This window comes from Oncorhynchus gorbuscha, unplaced genomic scaffold (assembly GCF_021184085.1).
Source record: "Oncorhynchus gorbuscha isolate QuinsamMale2020 ecotype Even-year unplaced genomic scaffold, OgorEven_v1.0 Un_scaffold_4627, whole genome shotgun sequence".
In the NCBI taxonomy this organism is placed as follows: domain Eukaryota; kingdom Metazoa; phylum Chordata; class Actinopteri; order Salmoniformes; family Salmonidae; genus Oncorhynchus; species Oncorhynchus gorbuscha.
This window is the reverse complement of record NW_025748607.1, coordinates 2846-25000: the sequence shown is the minus strand read 5'-3', so window position 1 is coordinate 25000 and position 22155 is coordinate 2846. Positions and strand designations below refer to the sequence as shown.

General features: G+C 47.8%; 1 protein-coding gene across 1 annotated transcript; it reads right to left on the bottom strand.

Moving 5' to 3' along the window:
• Positions 1–2829: 2829 nt before the first annotated feature.
• On the bottom strand, positions 2830–19855 carry LOC124028666. The gene is made up of 6 exons (XM_046340668.1): positions 19688–19855; positions 18014–18598; positions 13771–13924; positions 10917–11055; positions 3674–3898; positions 2830–2929 (listed from the first exon to the last, which is right to left on the bottom strand). The coding sequence occupies exons 1-6, from the start codon at positions 19814–19816 to the stop codon at positions 2830–2832; spliced, it is 1332 nt and encodes a 443-aa protein (XP_046196624.1). The 5' UTR covers positions 19817–19855.
• Positions 19856–22155: the final 2300 nt, after the last annotated feature.

Below are 22155 nucleotides of genomic sequence, written 5' to 3'. Positions count from 1 at the left end.
TAGTGGGTTCGATCCCCGGGACCACCCATACGTAGAATGTATGCACACATGACTGTAAGTCGCTTTGGATAAAAGCGTCTGCTAAATGGCATATATTATTATTATTATATTATCCTGCAGTGAACCCACCATCCTGTAGTGAACCCACCATCCTGGCCCCAGTAAGTATAGAACCCACCATCCTGGCCCCAGTGGGTATTGAACCCACCATCCTGGCCCCAGTGGGTATTGAACCCACATTCCTGGCCCCAGTGGGTATTGAACCCACAATCCTGGCCCAAGTAAGTATAGAACCCACCTTCCTGGCCCCAGTGGGTAGTGAACCCACCATCCTGGCCCCAGTGGGTAGTGACCACATTATCTGGCCCCAGTGGGTATTGAACCCACAATCCTGGCCCCAGTGGGTAGTGAACACATTATCTGGCCCCAGTGGGTAGTGAACCCACAATCCTGGCCCCAGTAAGTATAGAACCCACCATCCTGGCCCCAGTGGGTATTGAACCCACCATCCTGGCCCCAGTGGGTATTGAACCCACATTCCTGGCCCCAGTGGGTATTGAACCCACAATCCTGGCCCAAGTAAGTATAGAACCCACCTTCCTGGCCCCAGTGGGTAGTGAACCCACCATCCTGGCCCCAGTGGGTAGTGACCACATTATCTGGCCCCAGTGGGTATTGAACCCACAATCCTGGCCCCAGTGGGTAGTGAACACATTATCTGGCCCCAGTGGGTAGTGAACCCACAATCCTGGCCCCAGTAAGTATAGAACCCACCTTCCTGGCCCCAGTGGGTAGTGAACCCACCATCCTGGCCCAAGTGGGTAATGAACCAACCATCCTGGCCCCAGTGGATATTGAACCCACCATCCTGTAGTGAACCCACCATCCTGGCCCCAGTGGGTATTGAACCCACCATCCTGGCCCAAGTGGGTAGTGAACCAACCATCCTGGCCCCAGTGGATATTGAACCCACCATCCTGTAGTGAACCCACCATCCTGGCCCCAGTGGGTATTGAACCCACAATCCTGGCCCCAGTAAGTATAGAACCCACCTTCCTGGCCCCAGTGGGTAGTGAACCCATTATCCTGGCCCCAGTGGGTAGTGAACCCACCATCCTGGCCCCAGTGGGTAGTGAACCAACCATCCTGGCCCCAGTGGATATTGAACCCACCACCCTGGCCCCAGTGGATATTGAACCCACCACCCTGGCCCCAGTGGGTAGTGAACCCACCATCCTGGCCCCAGTGGGTAGTGAACCAACCATCCTGGCCCCAGTGGATATTGAACCCACCATCCTGTAGTGAACCCACCATCCTGGCTCCAGGGGGTATTGAACCCACCATCCTGTAGTGGACCCACCATCCTGGCCCCAGCGGGTATTGAACCCACCATCCTGGCTCCAGCGGGTATTGAACCCACCATCCTGGCCCCAGTGGGTAGTGAACCCACCATCCTGTAGTGAACCCACCATCCTGGCCCCAGCGGGTATTGAACCCACCATCCTGGCCCCAGCGGGTATTGAACCCACCATCCTGGCCCCAGTGGGTATTGAACCCACCATCCTGGCCCCAGTCGGTAGTGAATCCACCATCCTGGCCCCAGCGGGTATTGAACCCACCATCCTGGCCCCAGTGGGTAGTGAACCCACAATCCTGGCCCCAGTGGGTATTGAACCCACAATCCTGGCCCCAGTGGGTAGTGAACCCACAATCCTGGCCCCAGTGGGTATTGAACCCACCATCCTGGCCCCAGTGGGCAGTGAACCCACAATCCTGGCCCCAGTGGGTAGTGAACCCACCATCCTGTAGTGAACCCACCATCCTGGCCCCAGCTGGTATTGAACCCACCATCCTGGCCCCAGCGGGTATTGAATCCACGATCCTGGCCCCAGTGGGTATTGAACCCACCATCCTGGCCCCAGCGGGTATTGAACCCATAATCCTGGCCCCAGCGGGTATTGAACCCACCATCCTGGCCGCAGCAGGTATTGAATCCACGATCCTTGCCCCAGCGGGTACTGAACCCACCATCCTGGCCGCAGCAGGTATTGAATACATGATCATGGCCCCAGTGGGTATTGAACCCACCATCCTGTAGTGAATCCACGATCCTAGCCCCAGCGGGTATTGAACCCACCATCCTGTAGTGAACCCACAATCCTGGCCCCAGCGGGTATAGAACCCACCATCCTGCCCCCAGGGGGTATTGAACCCACGATCCTGGCCCCAGTGGGTAGTGAACCCACCATCCTGGTGTTGAAACCCCCATATTCTACAAACTGAGCCCCACAGGAAAAAAGGTGATTGGCTTCCTGGATTAGGATCTATAGCTACGAGAGGATGTGGTTCCTGGATTAGGATCTATAGCTATGAGAGGATGTGGTTCCTGGATTAGGATCTATAGCTATGAGAGGATGTGGTTCCTGGATTAGGATCTATAGCTATGAGAGGATGTGGTTCCTGGATTAGGATCTATAGCTATGAGAGGATGTGGTTCCTGGATTAGGATCTATAGCTATGAGAGGATGTGGTTCCTGGATTAGGATCTATAGCTATGAGAGGATGTGGTTCCTGGATTAGGATCTATGGCTATGAGAGGATGTGTGTGTGTGTGTGTGTGTGTGTGTGTGTGTGTGTGTGTGTGTGTGTGTGTGTGTGTGTGTGTGTGTGTGTGTGTGTGTGTGTGTGTGTGTGTGTGTGTGTGTGTGTGTGTGTGTGCTTAAGGTGTGTGTGTGTGCTTAAGGTGTGTGTGTGTGCTTAAGGTGTATGTGTTCTCACCCCAGGCCCAGCTGTCGACAGACGACCTCCACGTCGCTCTCATCCCATTAATTAGCCGCAGGAGGAGTCCCCACACGCCCCCGTGGAAAACCTCAACACGCCCCTCCCACGCTGACACCCCCCACCAACCTCACTGGCACCAACGCTACCACTGGACACAGACACATCGAAACACAGAGGACAGTTACTACCCCCTAACCCTAACCTAACACAGAGGACAGTTACTACCCCTAACCTAACACAGAGGACAGTTACTACCCCCTAACCTAACCTAACCCTAACCCAGAGGACAGTTACTACCCCCTAACCTAACCTAACACAGAGGACAGTTACTACCCCCTAACCCTAACCTAACCCAGAGGACAGTTACTGCCCCCCTAACCTAACACAGAGGACAGTTACTACCCCTAACCCTAACAGTGGTGGTCCTTCTGTAGCTCAGTTGGTAGAGCATGGCGCTTGTAACGCCAGGGTAGTGGGTTCGATTCCCGGGACCACCCATACGTAGAATGTATGCACACATGACTGTAAGTCGCTTTGGATAAAAGCGTCTGCTAAATGGCATATATATATATAACACAGAGACAGTTACTACCCCCCTAACCCTAACACAGAGGACAGTTACTACCCCCTAACCCTAACACAGAGGACAGTTACTACCCCCCCTAACCTTAACACAGAGGACAGTTACTACCCCCTAACCCTAACACAGAGGACAGTTACTACCCCCCCTAACCCTAACACAGAGGGGGTACAGGTGACCCCTGCAGAGTGGGGACACTCCCCTCCTACCTTCCATTGGGGTACAGGTGACCCATGCAGAGTGGGGACACTCCCTCCTACCTTCCATTGGGGTACAGGTGACCCCTGCAGAGTGGGGACGCTCCCCTCCTACCTTCCATTGGGGTACAGGTGACCCCTGCAGGTGGGGACACTCCTCCTACCTTCCATTGGGGTACAGGTGGCGGCTGCAGCGTGGGGACACTCCCCTCCGTTCCATGGAACACTGGGACACTGCAGTATATCAGGCTCCTCCCCCTGACAGTGGACCGCCCCCCAGTGCATTCTGACCACACCCCCTCGGGGAGATAGGGCGGAGGAGCGCGCTCGGCCAGAGAAACTACAGGGAGAGAGACAGACAGACAGACAGACAGGCAGACAGGCAGACAGACAGACAGACAGACAGACAGACAGACAGACAGACAGACAGACAGACAGACAGACAGGCAGACAGACAGACAGGCAGGCAGACAGACAGGCAGGCAGACAGACAGACAGACAGACAGACAGACAGACAGACAGACAGGCAGACAGACAGCACACGGAGACAGACAGACACACACAGTCAAGCAGTCATTTTAAACCAATCACTGTCACCCTCTTTAGCATGTCTGTCTGTATCCCCCCTCTCCTCTGACCTGACCCCTTTGGCGCTCTGTGTGTGTGTGTGTGTGTGTGTGTGTGTGTGTGTGTGTGTGTGTGTGTGTGTGTGTGTGTGTGTGTGTGTGTGTGTGTGTGTGTGTGTGTGTGTGTGTGTGTGTGTGTCGGTGTCAGCATGGCAGAGGCTGCAGCTTCTCTATTTCCACCAGGGAAATCAAGGGGTCTCTCCACCTCTCCCACCACAGCTGAGGAGCTCGGTCTCTGGATAAGATCTGTCCACATCTCCCTCCTTCCTTCCTGTCCCTGTCGACCCATAGTACAGTATCCCCTTCTACAGGCTATAACCCCACAGTCAATACCACTACATTAAGTGTGTGTGATGGAGTAGGGGTAAATAGCTAGCTAAGGACTTGAGGTGTGGGGGGGGGGATCTGAGGGTCAGGATGGGACAGACTACGAAGACTGTGGAGAAGAGGAGAGAGGAGAGGAGGTGAGGAAATGAGAGAGGAGCAAGGAGAGGAAAGGAGAGGAGCAAGGAGAGGAAGAGGAGAGAAGAAGAGTGGGGAGGAAAGGAGAGGAAAGGAGAGCGGAAGGTGAGCGGAGAGGAAAGGAGAGGGAACAAGGAGAGGAAAGGAGAGCGGAGAGGAAGGAGAGGAACAAGGAGAGGAAAAGGAGAAGAGTGGGGAGGAAAAGAGGAAAGGAAAGGAGAGAGGAAAGGAGAGGAGAGGAAAGGAGAGAGGAGTTGAAAGGGAGCGGAGAGGAAAGGGAAGAACAAGGAGAGGAAAGGGAGAAGAAGAGTGGAGAGGAAAAGAGGAAAGGAAAGGAGAGAGGAAGGGAGAGAGGAGAGGAAAGGAGAGAGGAGATGAAAGGAGAGAGAGGAGAGGAAAGGGAGAGAAGAACAAGGAGAGGAAAGGGAGAAGAAGAGTGGGGAGGAAAGAGAGGAGAGGAAAGGAGAGGAAGAAAGGAGAGCGGAGAGGAAAGGAGAGTGGGGGAGGAAAAGGAGGAGAGGAAAGGAGAGAGAGAGGAGACCAGAGAGGAAAGGAGAGTGGGGAAGAAAAGAGGAGAGGAAAGGATAGAGGAAAGGAGAGCGGAGAGGAAAGGAGAGCGGAGACGAGAGGAAAGGAGAGATGGAAGGAAAGGAGAGGAGCAAGGAGAGGAAAGGAGAGAAGAAGAGTGGGGAGGAAAGGATAGAGGAAAGGAGAGCGGAAAGGAGAGCAGAGAGGAAAGGAGAGCGGACAGGAAAGAAGAGATGAGAGGAAAGGAGAGATGAGAGGAAAGGAGAGCGGAGAGGAAAGGAGAGTGGGGAGGAAAGAGGAGAGGAAAGGAGAGAGGAAAGGAGACCGGAGAGGAAAGGAGAGATGAGAGGAAAGGAGAGATGAGAGGAAAGGAGAGATGAGAGGAAAGGGAGCGGAGAGGAAAGGAGAGGAGCAAAGGAGAGGAAAGGAGAAGAGTGGAGAGGAAAGGAGGAGAGGAAAGGAGAGAGGAAAGGGAGAGCAGAGAGGAAAGGAGAGGAGCAAGGAGAGGAAAGGAGAGAAGAAGAGTGGGGAGGAAAGGAGAGAGGAAAGGAGAGCGTCCTGTCTTGGAGACCTGTTACCTCATCTGTCCTGTCTAGAGACCTGCTACCTCATCTGTCCTGTCTAGAGACCTGCTACATCATCTGTCCTGTCTAGAGACCTGCTACCTCATCTGTCCTGTCCTAGAGACCTGCTACCTCATCTGTCCTGTCTAGAGACCTGCTTACATCACCTGTCCTGTCTAGAGACCTGCTACATCTCCTGTCCTGTCTAGAGACCTGCTACATCATCTGTCCTGTCTAGAGACCTGCTACATCACCTGTCCTGTCTAGAGACCTGCTACATCAACTGTCCTGTCTAGAGACCTGTAGTTCACCTGTCCTGTCTAGAGACCTGTTACATCACCTGTCCTGTCTAGAGACCTGCTACCTCATCTGTCCTGTCTAGAGACCTGCTACATCTCCTGTCCTGTCTAGAGACCTGCTACATCACCTGTCCTGTCTAGAGACCTGCAGATCACCTGTCGTGTCTAGAGACCTGCTACCTCATATGTCCTGTCTAGAGACCTGTAGTTCACCTGTCGTGTCTAGAGACCTGCTACATCAACTGTCCTGTCTAGAGACCTGTAGTTCACCTGTCCTGTCTAGAGACCTGCTACATCACCTGTCCTGTCTAGAGACCTGTAGTTCACCTGTCGTGTCTAGAGACCTGCTACATCAACTGTCCTGTCTAGAGACCTGTAGTTCACCTGTCGTGTCTAGAGACCTGCTACCTCATCTGTCCTGTCTAGAGACCTGCTACATCATCTGTCCTGTCTAGAGACCTGCAGATCACCTGTCGTGTCTAGAGACCTGCTACCTCATCTGTCCTGTCTAGAGACCTGCTACATCATCTGTCCTGTCTAGAGACCTGCTACCTCATCTGTCCTGTCTAGAGACCTGCTACCTCATCTGTCCTGTCTAGAGACCTGCAGATCACCTGTCGTGTCTAGAGACCTGCTACCTCATATGTCCTGTCTAGAGACCTGCAGATCACCTGTCGTGTCTAGAGACCTGCTACATCTCCTGTCCTGTCTAGAGACCTGCTACATCACCTGTCCTGTCTAGAGACCTGCAGATCATCTGTCCTGTCTAGAGACCTGCTACATCTCCTGTCCTGTCTAGAAACCTGCTACATCAACTGTCCTGTCTAGAGATCTGCTACATCAACTGTCCTGTCTAGAGACCTTGTGCTGCCATCCTGTTAGAAGGTAACAGATTATTTTATTACAATGGTTAAATTGGATTTTCATTGTGTTCAATGGTGTTATTTGCCCCCTAGTGGCGCTTTCTGGTACTTAGAAAGACAACGCAAATGGGAAGTTCAGAATTGGTTTTGCACTCATAGAAGCAGCTACAGACAACGCTACGGTGCAGGTCTTTCAATGTAGTTATTTCTTGTCACGCTTCAGCCTTGGAAAAATATTTGTTTGTAAGTTCGATTCAAGCATTTAGCTAATGATGATAATCTTGTTATTGATAGAGTTTCTTACATATCAATGTTGGTTGCATTTACTTACAAATTGCAATGCCTTTTGTGTATGTCGTTAGCTGTATTACTTTGCTCATGCGTCATGCAAACGAATTGTAAAATATACAATACTGTAGTTTTGTTACTGTTTCTAGTGTAATATGCTTTGTTATTCTACATAGATGGTTATACATTATTAGAGTAATGAAAGGAGCAATTACCATATGGTTAACAATTAGATATATGGTTTGGCATCATGCCAGATGCATGGTACCTTAGCGCGTGCTTTGTATTATGCAACTTCAAATGTTTAATGTACAGCTACAGTATATCGGTGTGAATTGAATACTAAAGTATATTCTTTTCTGTATTTTGCAGTTTCACAACATAAACGTTTCAATATATTCATTCAAGAAAAGTCACGCCTTGGGAGTTTTATTGAAGACTTAGTTGTTAGCTATCTGTCTAGTTTTGCATGGGAACGCAACTCAAGGGCAGAATAGACCTGCTACATCAACTGTCCTGTCTAGAGACCTGCTACCTCATCTGTCGTGTCTAGAGACCTGCTACCACACCTGTTACACCATCTGTCGTGTCTAGAGACCTGCTACCACACCTGTTACACCATCTGTCCTGTCTAGAGACCTGCTCCAACACCTGTTACACCATCTGTCCTGTCTAGAGACCTGTTACATCATATGTCCTGTCTAGACAATCCTTTCTTTTTCTAGGATAACAGCTCCCCTCCTTCCTTTTTCTAGGATAACCGCTCCCCTCCTTCCTTTTTCTAGGATAACCGCTCCCCTCCTTCCTTTTTCTAGGATAACCACTCCACTCCTTTTTCTAGGATAACCGCTCCACTCCTTTTTCTAGGATAACCGCTCCACTCCTTTTTCTAGGATAACCACTCCACTCCTTTTTCTAGGATAACCACTCCACTCATTTTTCTAGGATAACCGCTCCACTCCTTTCTTTTTCTAGGATAACCGCTCCACTCCTTTTTCTAGGATAACCGCTCCCCTCCTTCCTTTTTCTAGGATAACCACTCCCCTCCTTCCTTTTCTAGGATAACCACTCCCCTCCACTCCTTTTTCTAGGATAACCACTCCCCTCCTTCCTTTTTCTAGGATAACCGCTCCCCTCCTTTTTCTAGGATAACCGCTCCCCTCCTTTTTCTAGGATAACCGCTCCCCTCCTTCCTTTTCTAGGATAACCACTCCCCTCCACTCCTTTTTCTAGGATAACAGCTCCCCTCCTTCCTTTTTCTAGGATAACCGCTCCCCTCCTTTTTCTAGGATAACCGCTCCCCTCCTTTTTCTAGGATAACCGCTCCCCTCCTTCCTTTTTCTAGGATAACCGCTCCACTCCTTTTTCTAGGATAACCGCTCCACTCCATTTTATAGGATAACCTCTCCCCTCCTTCCTTTTTCTAGGATAACAGCTCCACTAATTTTTCTAGGATAACCACTCCACTCCATTTTATAGGATAACCTCTCCCCTCCTTCCTTTTTCTAGGATAACTGCTCCCCTGCTTCCTTTTTCTAGGATAACCGCTCCCCTCCTTCCTTTTTCTAGGATAACCGCTCCCCTCCTTCCTTTTTCTAGGATAACCACTCCACTCCTTTTTCTAGGATAACCGCTCCACTCCTTTTTCTAGGATAACCGCTCCCCTGCTTCCTTTTTCTAGGATAACTGCTCCCCTCCTTCCTTTTTCTAGGATAACCGCTCCACTCCTTCCTTTTTCTAGAATAACCGCTCCACTCCTTCCTTTTTCTAGGATAACTGCTCCCCTCCTTCCTTTTTCTAGGATAACCGCTCCACTCCTTCCTTTTTCTAGAATAACCGCTCCACTCCTTCCTTTTTCTAGGATAACTGCTCCCCTCCTTCCTTTTTCTAGGATAACCGCTCCCCTCCTTGCTTTTTCTAGGATAACCGCTCCACTCCTTCCTTTTTCTAGGATAACCGCTCCACTCCTTCCTTTTTCTAGAATAACCGCTCCCCTCCTTCCTTTTTCTAGGATAACCGCTCCCCTCCTTCCTTTTTCTAGGATAACCGCTCCCCTCCTTTTTCTAGGATAACCGCTCCACTCCTTTTCTAGAATAACCGCTCCCTCCTTTTTCTAGGATAACCGCTCCCCTCCTTCCTTTTTCTAGGATAACCGCTCCACTCCTTTTTCTAGGATAACCACTCCACTCCTTTTTCTATGATAACCGCTCCCCTCCTTCCTTTTTCTAGGATAACCGCTCCCCTCCTTCCTTTTCTAGGATAACAGCTCCACTCTTTTTTCTAGGATAATTGCTCCCCTCCTTCATTTTTCTAGGATAACCACTCCACTCCGTTTTATAGGATAACCTCTCCCCTCCTTCCTTTTTCTAGGATAACTGCTCCCCTGCTTCCTTTTTCTAGGATAACCGCTCCCCTCCTTCCTTTTTCTAGGATAACCGCTCCCCTCCTTCCTTTTTCTAGGATAACCGCTCCCCTCCTTCCTTTTTCTATGATAACCACTCCACTCCTTTTTCTAGGATAACCGCTCCGCTCCTTTCTTTTTCTAGGATAACCGCTCCGCTCCTTTCTTTTTCTAGGATAACCGCTCCCCTCCTTCCTTTTTCTAGGATAACCGCTCCAATCCTTCCTTTTTCTAGGATAACTGCTCCCCTCCTTCCTTTTTCTAGGATAACTGCTCCCCTCCTTCCTTTTTCTAGGATAACCGCTCCACTCCTTCCTTTTTCTAGAATAACCGCTCCACTCCTTCCTTTTTCTAGGATAACTGCTCCCCTCCTTCCTTTTTCTAGGATAACCGCTCCCCTCCTTGCTTTTTCTAGGATAACCGCTCCACTCCTTCCTTTTTCTAGGATAACCGCTCCACTCCTTCCTTTTTCTAGAATAACCGCTCCCCTCCTTCCTTTTTCTAGGATAACCGCTCCCCTCCTTCCTTTTTCTAGGATAACCGCTCCACTCCTTTTTCTAGAATAACCGCTCCACTCCTTTTTCTAGGATAACCGCTCCCCTCCTTCCTTTTTCTAGAATAACCGTTCCACTCCTTTTTCTAGAATAACAGCTCCCCTCCTTCCTTTTTCTAGAATAACCGTTCCACTCCTTTTTCTAGAATAACCGCTCCACTCCTTTTTCTAGGATAACTACTCCACTCCTTTTTCTAGGATAACCGCTCCCCTCCTTCCTTTTTCTAGGATAACCGCTCCCCTCCTTCCTTTTTCTAGGATAACCGCTCCACTCCTTCCTTTTTCTAGGATAACCGCTCCCCTCCTTCCTTTTTCTAGGATAACCGCTCCACTCCTTCCTTTTTCTAGAATAACCGCTCCCCTCCTTCCTTTTTCTAGGATAACCGCTCCCCTCCTTCCTTTTTCTAGGATAACCGCTCCACTCCTTTTTCTAGGATAACCACTCCACTCCTTTTTCTAGGATAACCGCTCCACTCCTTTTTCTAGGATAACCGCTCCACTCCTTTTTCTAGGATAACCGCTCCACTCCTTTTTCTAGGATAACCGCTCCACTCCTTTTTCTAGGATAACCGCTCCCCTCCTTCCTTTTTCACTACCTCTTTCTTTGTGCGTGTGTGAGACTGCATATGTGTGTGTGTGTGTGTGTGTGTGTGTGTGTGTGTGTGTGTGTGTGTGTGTGTGTGTGTGTGTGTGTGTGTGTGTGTGTGTGTGTGTGTGTGTGTGTGTGTGTGTGTGTGTGTGTGTGCATGCATGTGTGTTGTGTTGTGTGACTCACCCCTGTCCCAGCTGTCTGCAGACCACTGTAGCGTCCTGCTCTCCCCAGTCATCACCACAGACAGACCCCCAGACCCCCTGTAGATACACCTCCACCCTGCCATCCAGCTTAGAGCGGCCGCCCTGCAGGCGCACTGACCCTGGACGAGACACACACACACACCGTTTAGATCATTTTCCACTGAGGGAGAGAGAAAGAGAAAGAAAGAGACAGAGAGTGACAGAGACACACAAAGAGAGGCACACAGAGCGAGGCACACAGAGTGACAGTGAGAGAGAGACACAGAGTGACAGTGAGAGAGAGACACACAGACAGAGAGAGAGAGACAGAGTGACAGAGAGAGAGAGAAAGACAGAGAGAGAGAGACACAGAGTGACAGAGAGAGAGAGAAAGACAGAGAGAGAGAGACACAGAGTGACAGAGAGAGAGAGAAAGACAGAGAGAGAGAGAGACACAGAGTGACAGAGAGAGAGAGACACAGAGTGACAGAGAGAGAGAGAAAGACAGAGAGAGAGAGAGACACAGAGTGACAGAGAGAGAGACACAGAGTGACAGAGAGAGAGAGACATAGAGTGACAGAGAGAGAGAGAGAGAGACACAGAGTGACAGAGAGAGAGAAAGACAGAGAGAGAGAGAGACACAGAGTGACAGAGAGAGAGAGACACAGAGTGAGAGAGAGAGACACAGAGTGAGAGAGAGAGAGACACAGAGTAACAGAGAGACACAGAGTGACAGAGAGAGAGACACAGAGTGACAGAGAGAGAGACACAGAGTAACAGAGAGAGAGACACAGAGTGACAGAGAGAGAGACACAGAGTAACAGAGAGACACAGAGTGACAGAGAGACACAGAGTGACAGAGAGAGACACAGAGTGACAGAGAGACACAGAGTGACAGAGAGAGAGACACAGAGTGACAGAGAGAGAGAGACACAGAGTGACAGAGAGAGAGACACAGAGTGACAGAGAGAGACACAGAGAGTAACAGAGAGTAACAGAGAGACACAGAGTGACAGAGTGAGAGACACAGTGTGAGGGAGAGACATAGAGAGACAGAGAGAGAAAGAGATATGATACTCGGGAGACAGATACACATCAGAGGAAAACGTTGATTTCCTTGATCCTTCTATTTCATAGGTCACTGAGGCACATAAATCAAGCTGACCAATAACACACACACACACACACACACACACACACACACACACACACACACACACACACACACACACACACACACACACACACACACACACACACACACACACACACACACACACACACACACACACACACACACACAGTCTCCCCCCTAATGACTGACAGCTTGTCTATCTTGGTAGAGTCTCCCCCCTAATAACATACAGCTTGTCTGTCTTGGTAGAGTCCCCCTAATACCTGACAGTGTGTCTATATTGGTAGAGTCTCCCCCCTCATGACTGACAGCTTGTCTATCTTGGTAGAGTCTCCCCCTAATGACTGACAGCTTGTCTATCTTGGTAGAGTCTCCCCCTTATGACTGACAGCTTGTCTATATTGGTAGTCTCCCCCTAATGACTGGCAGCTTGTCTGTCTTGGTAGAGTCTCCCCCCTAATGACTGACAGCTTGTCTGTCTTGGTAGAGTCTCCCCCCTCATGACTGACAGCTTGTCTGTCTTGGTAGAGTCCCCCTCATGACTGACAGCTTGTCTATCTTGGTAGAGTCTCCCCTAATGACTGACAGCTTGTCTATCTTGGTAGAGTCTCCCCTAATGACTGACAGCTTGTCTGTCTTGGTAGAGTCTCCCCCTAATGACTGACAGCTTGTCTGTCTTGGTAGAGTCTCCCCTGTTGACTGACAGCTTGTCCGTCTTGGTAGAGTCTCCCCTAATGACTGACAGCGTGTCTATCTTGGTAGAGTCTCCCCTAATGACTGACAGCTTGTCTGTCTTGGTAAAGTCTCCCTAGTGACTTACAGCTTGTCTGTCTTGGTAGAGTCTCCCCCTAATGACTGGCAGCTTGTCTGTCTTGGTAGAGTCTCCCCCTAATGACTGACAGTGTGTCTGTCTTGGTAGAGTCTCCCCCCTAATGACTGACAGCTTGTCTGGGAGCTTGTTGATCTTGGTAGAGTCTCCCCCTAATGACTGACAGCTTGTCTATATTGGTAGAGTCTCCCCCTAATAACTGACAGCTTGTCTATATTGGTAGAGTCTCCCCCCTAATGACTGACAGCTTGTCTATATTGGTAGAGTCTCCCCCTAATGACTGACAGCTTGTCTATATTGGTAGAGTCTCCCCCTAATGACTGACAGCTTGTCTATCTTGGTAGAGTCTCCCCCCTAATGACTGACAGCTTGTCTGTCTTGGTAAAGTCTCCCCCCTAATGACTGACAGCTTGTCTGTCTTGGTAGAGTCTCCCCCTAATGACTGACAGCTTGTCTGTCTTGGTAAAGTCTCCCCCCTAATGACTGACAGCTTGTCTGTCTTGGTAGAGTCTCCCCCCTAATGACTGACAGCTTGTCTGTCTTGGTAAAGTCTCCCCCCTAATGACTGACAGCTTGTCTGTCTTGGTAAAGTCTCCCCCTAATACCTGACAGCTTGTCTGTCTTCATACATTTTAACATAACAACGTTTCTTAGTCTAGCCACCAACCAGACACATACCTCAATATTAATGAGATGCTTCCATCTGCTGAGACATGCCCGCTGTTGCCACACACACACACACACACACACACACACACACACACACACACACACACACACACACACACACACACACACACACACACACACACACACACACACACACACACACACACACACACACACACACACACACACACACACACACACACACCTCTCCCCTTCCTCTACCTTGTTTACAGTCGCAGTAGCCCCAGTCGGTTCTGCCGCGGCTGTTCCTGAAGAAGCACCAGGGTCTGATCCTGTTGTCCGGGTTCCGACAGCGGTTATGATCCCCAAGCCCTCTACCCGGATAGCGCTCCTCAAACCCGCTACCTCGCTCCACCTCATACACACCGCACCGGACTCCGTCACGTCCACAGCCCCTTGGTAGAACCCGTCTCTCCCGCGGCTCTGGACACAGTCGGTAAACGGTAGATTGAAGGAAGGAGAGGGAACGACGTCGGAGGAAGAAAGAGAGTAGGGAGAGGAGGCGAAAACAACTACTAGTGTAACGACTGAGAGGAGAACAGAGTCCATGATGTTGTTGTAGAGTAGCCTAGACATTTGTTTTCTCGGTTCTGGCTTTCTTTTCTCCCTCTCCTCTCGCTCTCAAATGTAGTCCATAACCGAGAGAGAGAAATAAACACGAAACCGGTTCACGCCACACTACATAGTGTGGGATAGGATCGACCGGGACCGGGTGTGTGTGAGTGAGAATACCGGGCAAGAAAGTAGTTTTTAAAAGAGACGCGGATCAATGAACGAAACAGAACTCGTGCCTCGAGCCCGGTAGTTAATGAGATCCCGAGTGACTCTCGCGCTTGTGTGTTGCGTATAACCTTTATTTAACTAGGCAAGTCAGTTAAAGAACAAATTCTTATTTTTACAATTACGGTCTACCCTGGCCAAACCCTATCCCGGCCGGTTGTGATACAGCCTGGAATCGAACGAGGGTCTGTAGTGACGCCTCTAGCACTGAGAAGCACACAGGAGCCCTGTGTGTGTGTGTGTGTGTGTGTGTGTGTGTGTGTGTGTGTGTGTGTGTGTGTGTGTGTGTGTGTGTGTGTGTGTGTGTGTGTGTGTGTGTGTGTGTGTGTGTGTGTGTGTGTGTGTGTGTGTGTGTGTGTGTGTGTGTGTGTGTGTGTGTGTGTGTGTGTGTGCGTGCGTGTGTGTGTGTGTGTGTTATTGTAATAGCCTTATTGATGGGTCATAACAAGGTGTATGTATCCTACAGGGCTAATTCACATTATACATCCCACACATTAGCTACCTCTTGGTTCCTGGTTGGAGACTGGTCCTACATCATAAAGAGCTGCTACCACTCCATCCCACACATTAGCTACCTCTTGGTTCCTGGTTGGAGACTCGTCCTACATGGTAAAGAGCTGCTACCACTCCATCCCACACATTAGCTACCTCTTGGTTCCTGGTTGGAGACTGGTCCTACATCGTAAAGAGCTGCTACCACTCCATCCCACACATTAGCTACCTCTTGGTTCCTGGTTGGAGACTGGTCCTACATCATAAAGAGCTGCTACCACTCCATCCCACACATTAGCTACCTCTTGGTTCCTGGTTGGAGACTCGTCCTACATCGTAAAGAGCTGCTACCACTCCATCCCACACATTAGCTCTCCTGGTTGAAGACTCGTCCTACATCGTAAAGAGCTGCTACCGCGCCATCCCACACAGCTCTCCTGGTTGAAGACTCGTCCTACATCGTAAAGAGCTGCTACCGCGCCATCCCACACAGCTCTCCTGGTTGAAGACTCATCCTACATCGTAAAGAGCTGCTACCGCGCCATCACACACGGCTCTCCTGGTTGAAGACTCGTCCTACATGGTAAAGAGCTGCTACCACTCCATCCCACACAGCTCTCCTGGTTGGAGACTCGTCCTACATCGTAAAGAGCTGCTACCACTCCATCCCACACATTAGCTCTCCTGGTTGAAGACTCGTCCTACATGGTAAAGAGCTGCTACCGCGCCATCCCACACAGCTCTCCTGGTTGGAGACTCGTCCTACATGGTAAAGAGCTGCTACCGCGCCATCCCACACAGCTCTCCTGGTTGGAGACTCGTCCTACATCGTAAAGAGCTGCTACCACTCCATCCCACACATTAGCTCTCCTGGTTGAAGACTCGTCCTACATCGTAAAGAGCTGGTAGGCTTTCTCATTTGACTATTCCAGTGTTTTAATTGTTATATTATATTTACTTTGCCACTATGGCCTATTTATGGCCTTCACCTCCCTTATCTCACCTCATTTGCACACTCTGTATATAGACTTTTCTATTGTGTTATTGACTGTACGTTTTGTTTATTCCATCTGTAACTCTGTGTTTGTGTCGTACTGCTTTGCTTTATCTTGGCCAGGTCGCAGTTGTAAATGAGAACTTGTTCTCAACTCTCCTACCTGGTTAAATAAAAGTGTTCTCAACTCTCCTACCTGGTTAAATTAAAGGTGTTTTCAACCCTCCTACCTGGTTAAATAAAGATGTTCTCAACTCTCCTACCTGGTTAAATACAGGTGTTCTCAACCCTCCTACCTGGTTAAATAAAGGTGTTCTCAACTAGCCTACCTGGTTAAATAAAGGTGTTCTCAACTAGCCTACCTGGTTAAATACAGGTGTTCTCAACTAGCCTACCTGGTTAAATAAAGGTGTTCTCAACTAGCCTACCTGGTTAAATACAGGTGTTCTCAACCCTCCTACCTGGTTAAATACAGGTGTTCTCAACTAGCCTACCTGGTTAAATAAAGGTGTTCTCAACTAGCCTACCTGGTTAAATAAAGGTGTTCTCAACCCTCCTACCTGGTTAAATAAAGGTGTTCTCAACTAGCCTACCTGGTTAAATAAAGGTGTTCTCAACTAGCCTACCTGGTTAAATAAAGGTGTTCTCAACTAGCCTACCTGGTTAAATACAGGTGTTCTCAACTAGCCTACCTGGTTAAATAAAGATGTTCTCAACTCTCCTACCTGGTTAAATACAGGTGTTCTCAACCCTCCTACCTGGTTAAATAAAGGTGTTCTCAACTAGCCTACCTGGTTAAATAAAGGTGTTCTCAACTAGCCTACCTGGTTAAGTAAAGGTGTTCTCAACCCTCCTACCTGGTTAAATACAGGTGTTCTCAACTCTCCTACCTGGTTAAATAAAGGTGTTTTCAACCCTCATACCTGGTTAAATAAAGGTGTTCTCAACTCTCCTACCTGGTTAAATAAAGGTGTTTTCAACCCTCATACCTGGTTAAATACAGGTGTTCTCAACCCTCATACCTGGTTAAATAAAGGTGTTCTCAACTAGCCTACCTGGTTAAGTAAAGGTGTTTTCAACTCTCCTACCTGGTTAAATAAAGGTGTTCTCAACCCTCCTACCTGGTTAAGTAAAGGTGTTCTAAACCCTCCTACCTGGTTAAATAAAGGTGTTCTCAACCCTCCTACCTTGTTAAGTAAAGGTGTTTTCAACTCTCCTACCTGGTTAAATAAAGGTGTTCTCAACCCTCCTACCTGGTTAAATAAAGGTGTTCTCAACCTTTATTCATGTCAGTCAAAGAGAGGAGATATGACTGGGTTTATTATGTAATTTTACACAAACACAGAATCATATATGAGAAGTCGCCTGTGGTCAAAATCACCACGTTGTACTACCGTACAGAATCATATGTGAGACAATAGCATCCCCCTGTGGTCAAATCCCCACATCACACTCACACACATAATCATATGTGGCACAACAGCACCCCCCTGTGATCAAAACCCCACATTACACTCACAAACAGGATCACATGTGAGGCTAAATGATTATAAAAATGAAAATAAATGTTTTTTTTAATACTTTTTCGTATTTTTGCAACCAACATTAATCAACATTATACACATTATACACCATCCTGTACACGGAAATAGTTCGCTCCTAGTGAGTCACGTGGCTGTTGCTTGCTCTATAAAGCAGGAAGACAGGCATTGAGACTTTCATGAGAGGGGGGGGGGGTCCGACTTGGTACTAGATGACCTAATAAACTGTCCACTTCAATGACTTTTAAACAAATCATTAAAAACAACAACAGAGACAATCCTAATCACAGATAATCACAGATAATCACAGATAATCATAGATAATCACAGCTAATCACAGATAATCATAGATAACCACAGATAATCACAGATAATCACAGATAATCATAGATAATCACAGATAATCATAATAATCATAGATAATCACAGCTAATCACAGATAATCATAGACAATCACAGATAATCATAGATAATCACAGATAATCATGGATAATCACAGATAATCACAGATAATCATAATAATCACCGATAATCATAGATAATCACAGATAATCATAGATAATCATAATAATCACAGATAATCATAATAATCACAGATAATCATAGATAATCGCGGATAATCATAATAATCACAGACGTGTTCTGACTCCCAGACGAGTTCTGACTCCCAGACGTGTTCTGACTCCCAGACGTGTTCTGACTCCCAGACGTGTTCTGACTCCCAGACGTGTTCTGACTCCCAGACGTGTTCTGACTCCCAGACGTGTTCTGACTCCCAGACGTGTTCTGACTCCCAGACGTGTTCTGACTCCCAGACGTGTTCTGACTCCCAGACGTGTTCTGACTCCCAGACGTGTTCTGACTCCCCAGACGTGTTCTGACTCCCAGACGTGTTCTGACTCCCAGACGTGTTCTGACTCCCAGACGTGTTCTGACTCCCAGACGTGTTCTGACTCCCAGACGTGTTCTGACTCCCAGACGTGTTCTGACTCCCAGACGTGTTCTGACTCCCAGACGTGTTCTGACTCCCAGACGTGTTCTGACTCCCAGACGTGTTCTGACTCCCAGACGTGTTCTGACTCCCAGACGAGTTCAGAGGTTGATATCCATTGTTCTGACCATCACACCACCTCCTACAACCTTTAGCACAGCAGTGACATCGATGTATGACAGACAGAATCAACATAACAGCAGCACCCAGCGCAATTAACGAACCAACAGCCTGAAACACAATGATGACAAACACATTAGTATTGTAGGATGGCTTCTGTCAAACTGTCTTTCACACCTTGTTGATTTAGGGGGCGGGACTTCACACTAGGATGTAAATATTCAGAGGGGCGGGACTTCACACTAGGATGTAAATATTCAGAGGGGCGGGACTTCACACTAGGATTTAAATATTCAGAGGGGCGGGACTTCACACTAGGATGTAAATATTCAGAGGGGCCGGACTTCACACTAGGATTTAAATATTCAGAGGGGCGGGACTTCACACTAGGATGTAAATATTCAGAGGGGCGGGACTTCACACTAGGATGTAAATATTCAGAGGGGTGGGACTTCACACTAGGATGTAAATATTCAGAGGGACGGGACTTCACACGAGGATTTAAATATTCAGAGGGGCGGGACTTCACACTAGGATGTAAATATTCAGAGGGGCGGGACTTCACACTAGGATGTAAATATTCAGAGGGGCGGGACTTCACACTAGGATGTAAATATTCAGAGGGACGGGACTTCACACGAGGATTTAAATATTCAGAGGGGCGGGACTTCACACTAGGATGTAAATATTCAGAGGGGCGGGACTTCACACTAGGATGTAAATATTCAGAGGGGCGGGACTTCACACTAGGATGTAAATATTCAGCTCTGATATGTCGGTCTTTAGAGTTCACACCAAGACTCACAGTTGGAGACAATTTACTGACTTATAGTTCATGTTTAAGGTTTAATCGATCAAACTGTATTTCATACCTCTAATTTATTTACCTCCTGCCCATCTTTTGGGTTACTTGTTCAAAATCATTTAGAACTAATTATTATAGACGATGACGACCGGCATCACTAACTACCACATCACCTCTTCAGAAATCTGTAGCAGTAAATTACAAGAACTAATTATTATAGACGACGACGACCGGCATCACTAACTACCACATCACCTCTTCAGAAATCTGTAGCAGTAAATTACAAGAACTAATTATTATAGCAATGACGACCGGCATCACTAACTACCACATCACCTCTTCAGAAATCTGTAGCAGTAAATTACAAGAATAGAAAAATACGATGAGGCACTTACCAACGATTCATTTCTGAGTTGAGTCACGGTCATTTTGTCTTCAAGGTTGAGCTCATCTGCTTTTTTTGCAGGGAAGATCAACTTTCTCTGGAGGGAGATTGTTTCTACAGCAAACATACCAGTCTCCATCGATGAGCACAGACGCAATCCAGAGCAACCCAACACAGGCTGACTTACCCAGAAGTGAGAACAGTGTACAGAGGAAATGACATTTGCAACTCATTCTGCATGTGAACCGACATACTCTTTTGAACATCTGATCTGTCCAGAGAATGAGGAAAAAACAACAGAACAGCTGGAATCGTGATGTACATGTAACAGTGATTGTTAGAGAGATCTCCAGGTTTGCAACTGCAAACAAACTCTACATGAAACACAGCATAGTGAATGAAGACGAGAGCGATTATTAGATAAAAACTGCCCCTTCTGCCAATTTTTTCACTATTTCGTCGAGTAGAGATTTCAGACTCTCAATGTTGACCATGTTGATGAAGTGTAATGTCCAGTCAGACAATCGACCTCTAGCTCTACTAGGTAGCCAGTGCTGTTGGGTTTTGACTTCCTCTACTAGACAATGATCATCTAAACCAGTTGTTAACCACAGTCTGTTGCTATCGAAACAGACAGTCAAAACATGCTCAAACAACAGCCAAACTGCTGGAACGATAGACAGAGAGACAGACAGGCAGACAGACAGCGAGACAGACAGCGAGACAGACAGCGAGACAGACAGACAGACAGACAGACAGACAGACAGACAGACAGACAGACAGACAGACAGACAGACAGACAGACAGACAGACAGACAGACAGACAGACAGACAGACAGACAGACTCTACCCAGACAGACAGACAGACAGACAGACAGACAGACAGACAGACAGACAGACAGACAGACAGACAGACAGACAGACAGACAGACAGACAGACAGACAGACAGACAGACAGCGAGACAGACAGCGAGACAGACAGCGAGACAGACAGCGAGACAGACAGACAGACAGACAGACAGACAGACAGACAGACAGACAGACAGGTCGCAGTGGTAGGTGGTATATGGGGCTTTGGTGACAAAACGGATTGCACTGTGATAGACTGCATCCAGTTTAGTGAGTAGAGCATTGGAGGCTATTTTGTAAATGACATCACCGAAGTCGAGGATCGGTAGGATGGTCAGTTTTACGAGGATATGTTTGGCAGCATGATTGAAGGATGCTTTGTTGCGATATAGGAAGCCGATTCAAGATTTAATTTTGGATTGGAGATGTTTAATGTGAATCTGGGAGGAGAGTTTACAGTCTAACCAGACACCTAGGTATTTGTAGTTGTCCACATAAGTCAGAACCGTCCAGAGTAGTGATGTTGGACAGGCGAGCAGGTGCGAGCAGTGATCGGTAGAAGAGAATGCATTTAGTTTTACTTGTATGTAAGAGCAGTTGGAGGCCACGGAAGGAGAGTTGTATGGTATTGAAGCTCATCTGGAGGTTAGTTAACTCAGTGTCCAAAGAAGGGCCAGAAGTATACAGAATGGTGTCGTCTGCATAGAGGTGGATCAGAGAATCACCAGCAGCAAGAGCGACAACATTGATCTATACAGAGAAGAGTCGGCCTGAGAATTGAACCCTGTGGCACCCCCGTAGAGACTGCCAGAGGTCTGTACAGACCTGACACCTGGAACTTCCCTTTTTAGTTTTTTTTGTAGGCGGTTTGCCCAAATGTCCCTGGGGACTTCACACTAAAAAAGTCTTGTAGTTCACTCATACTTCACTCATACTTCCATCTGAAACGTTGCACACTGCTGCCATCTTGTGGACACTATCAGAATTACAACCAGAGTGATGGCTTTAACTATGACATTTCTCTTGCATTTCAAAGATGGTGGTAGAAAAAGATTAGGTTTGTTTTTTCTTCATATTTTCTTCTACCAGATTTTTGTGTTATATTCTCTTACATTGATTTCACATTTCCACAAACTTCAAAGTGTTTCCTTACAAATGGTATCAATAATATGCATATCCTTGCTTCAGGGCCTGAGCTACAGGCAGTTAGATTTGGGTAGGTCATTTAGGAGAAAATTGATAAAAAGGGGGTATCCCTTTAACGGGATCGACAACAGCCATTCGAAGTGCAGGGCACCAAATTCAAAAACAGAAATCTCCAAAGACATGCATCCCTTTAACGGGATCGACAACAGCCATTCGAAGTGCAGGGCACCAAATTCAAAAAACAGAAATCTCCAAAGACATGCATCCCTTTAACGGGATCGACAACAGCCATTCAAGTGCAGGGCACCAAATTCAAAAAACAGAAATCTCCAAATTAAAATTCCTCAGACATGCATGTGTCTTATATCATTTTAAAGGGAATCTTGTTGTTAACCTTTTGTGACTAGGGGCAGTATTTTAATTTTTGGACAAATAACGTTCCCGTAGTAAACGGGATATAATTAACAGCTTAGGATAGAAAAC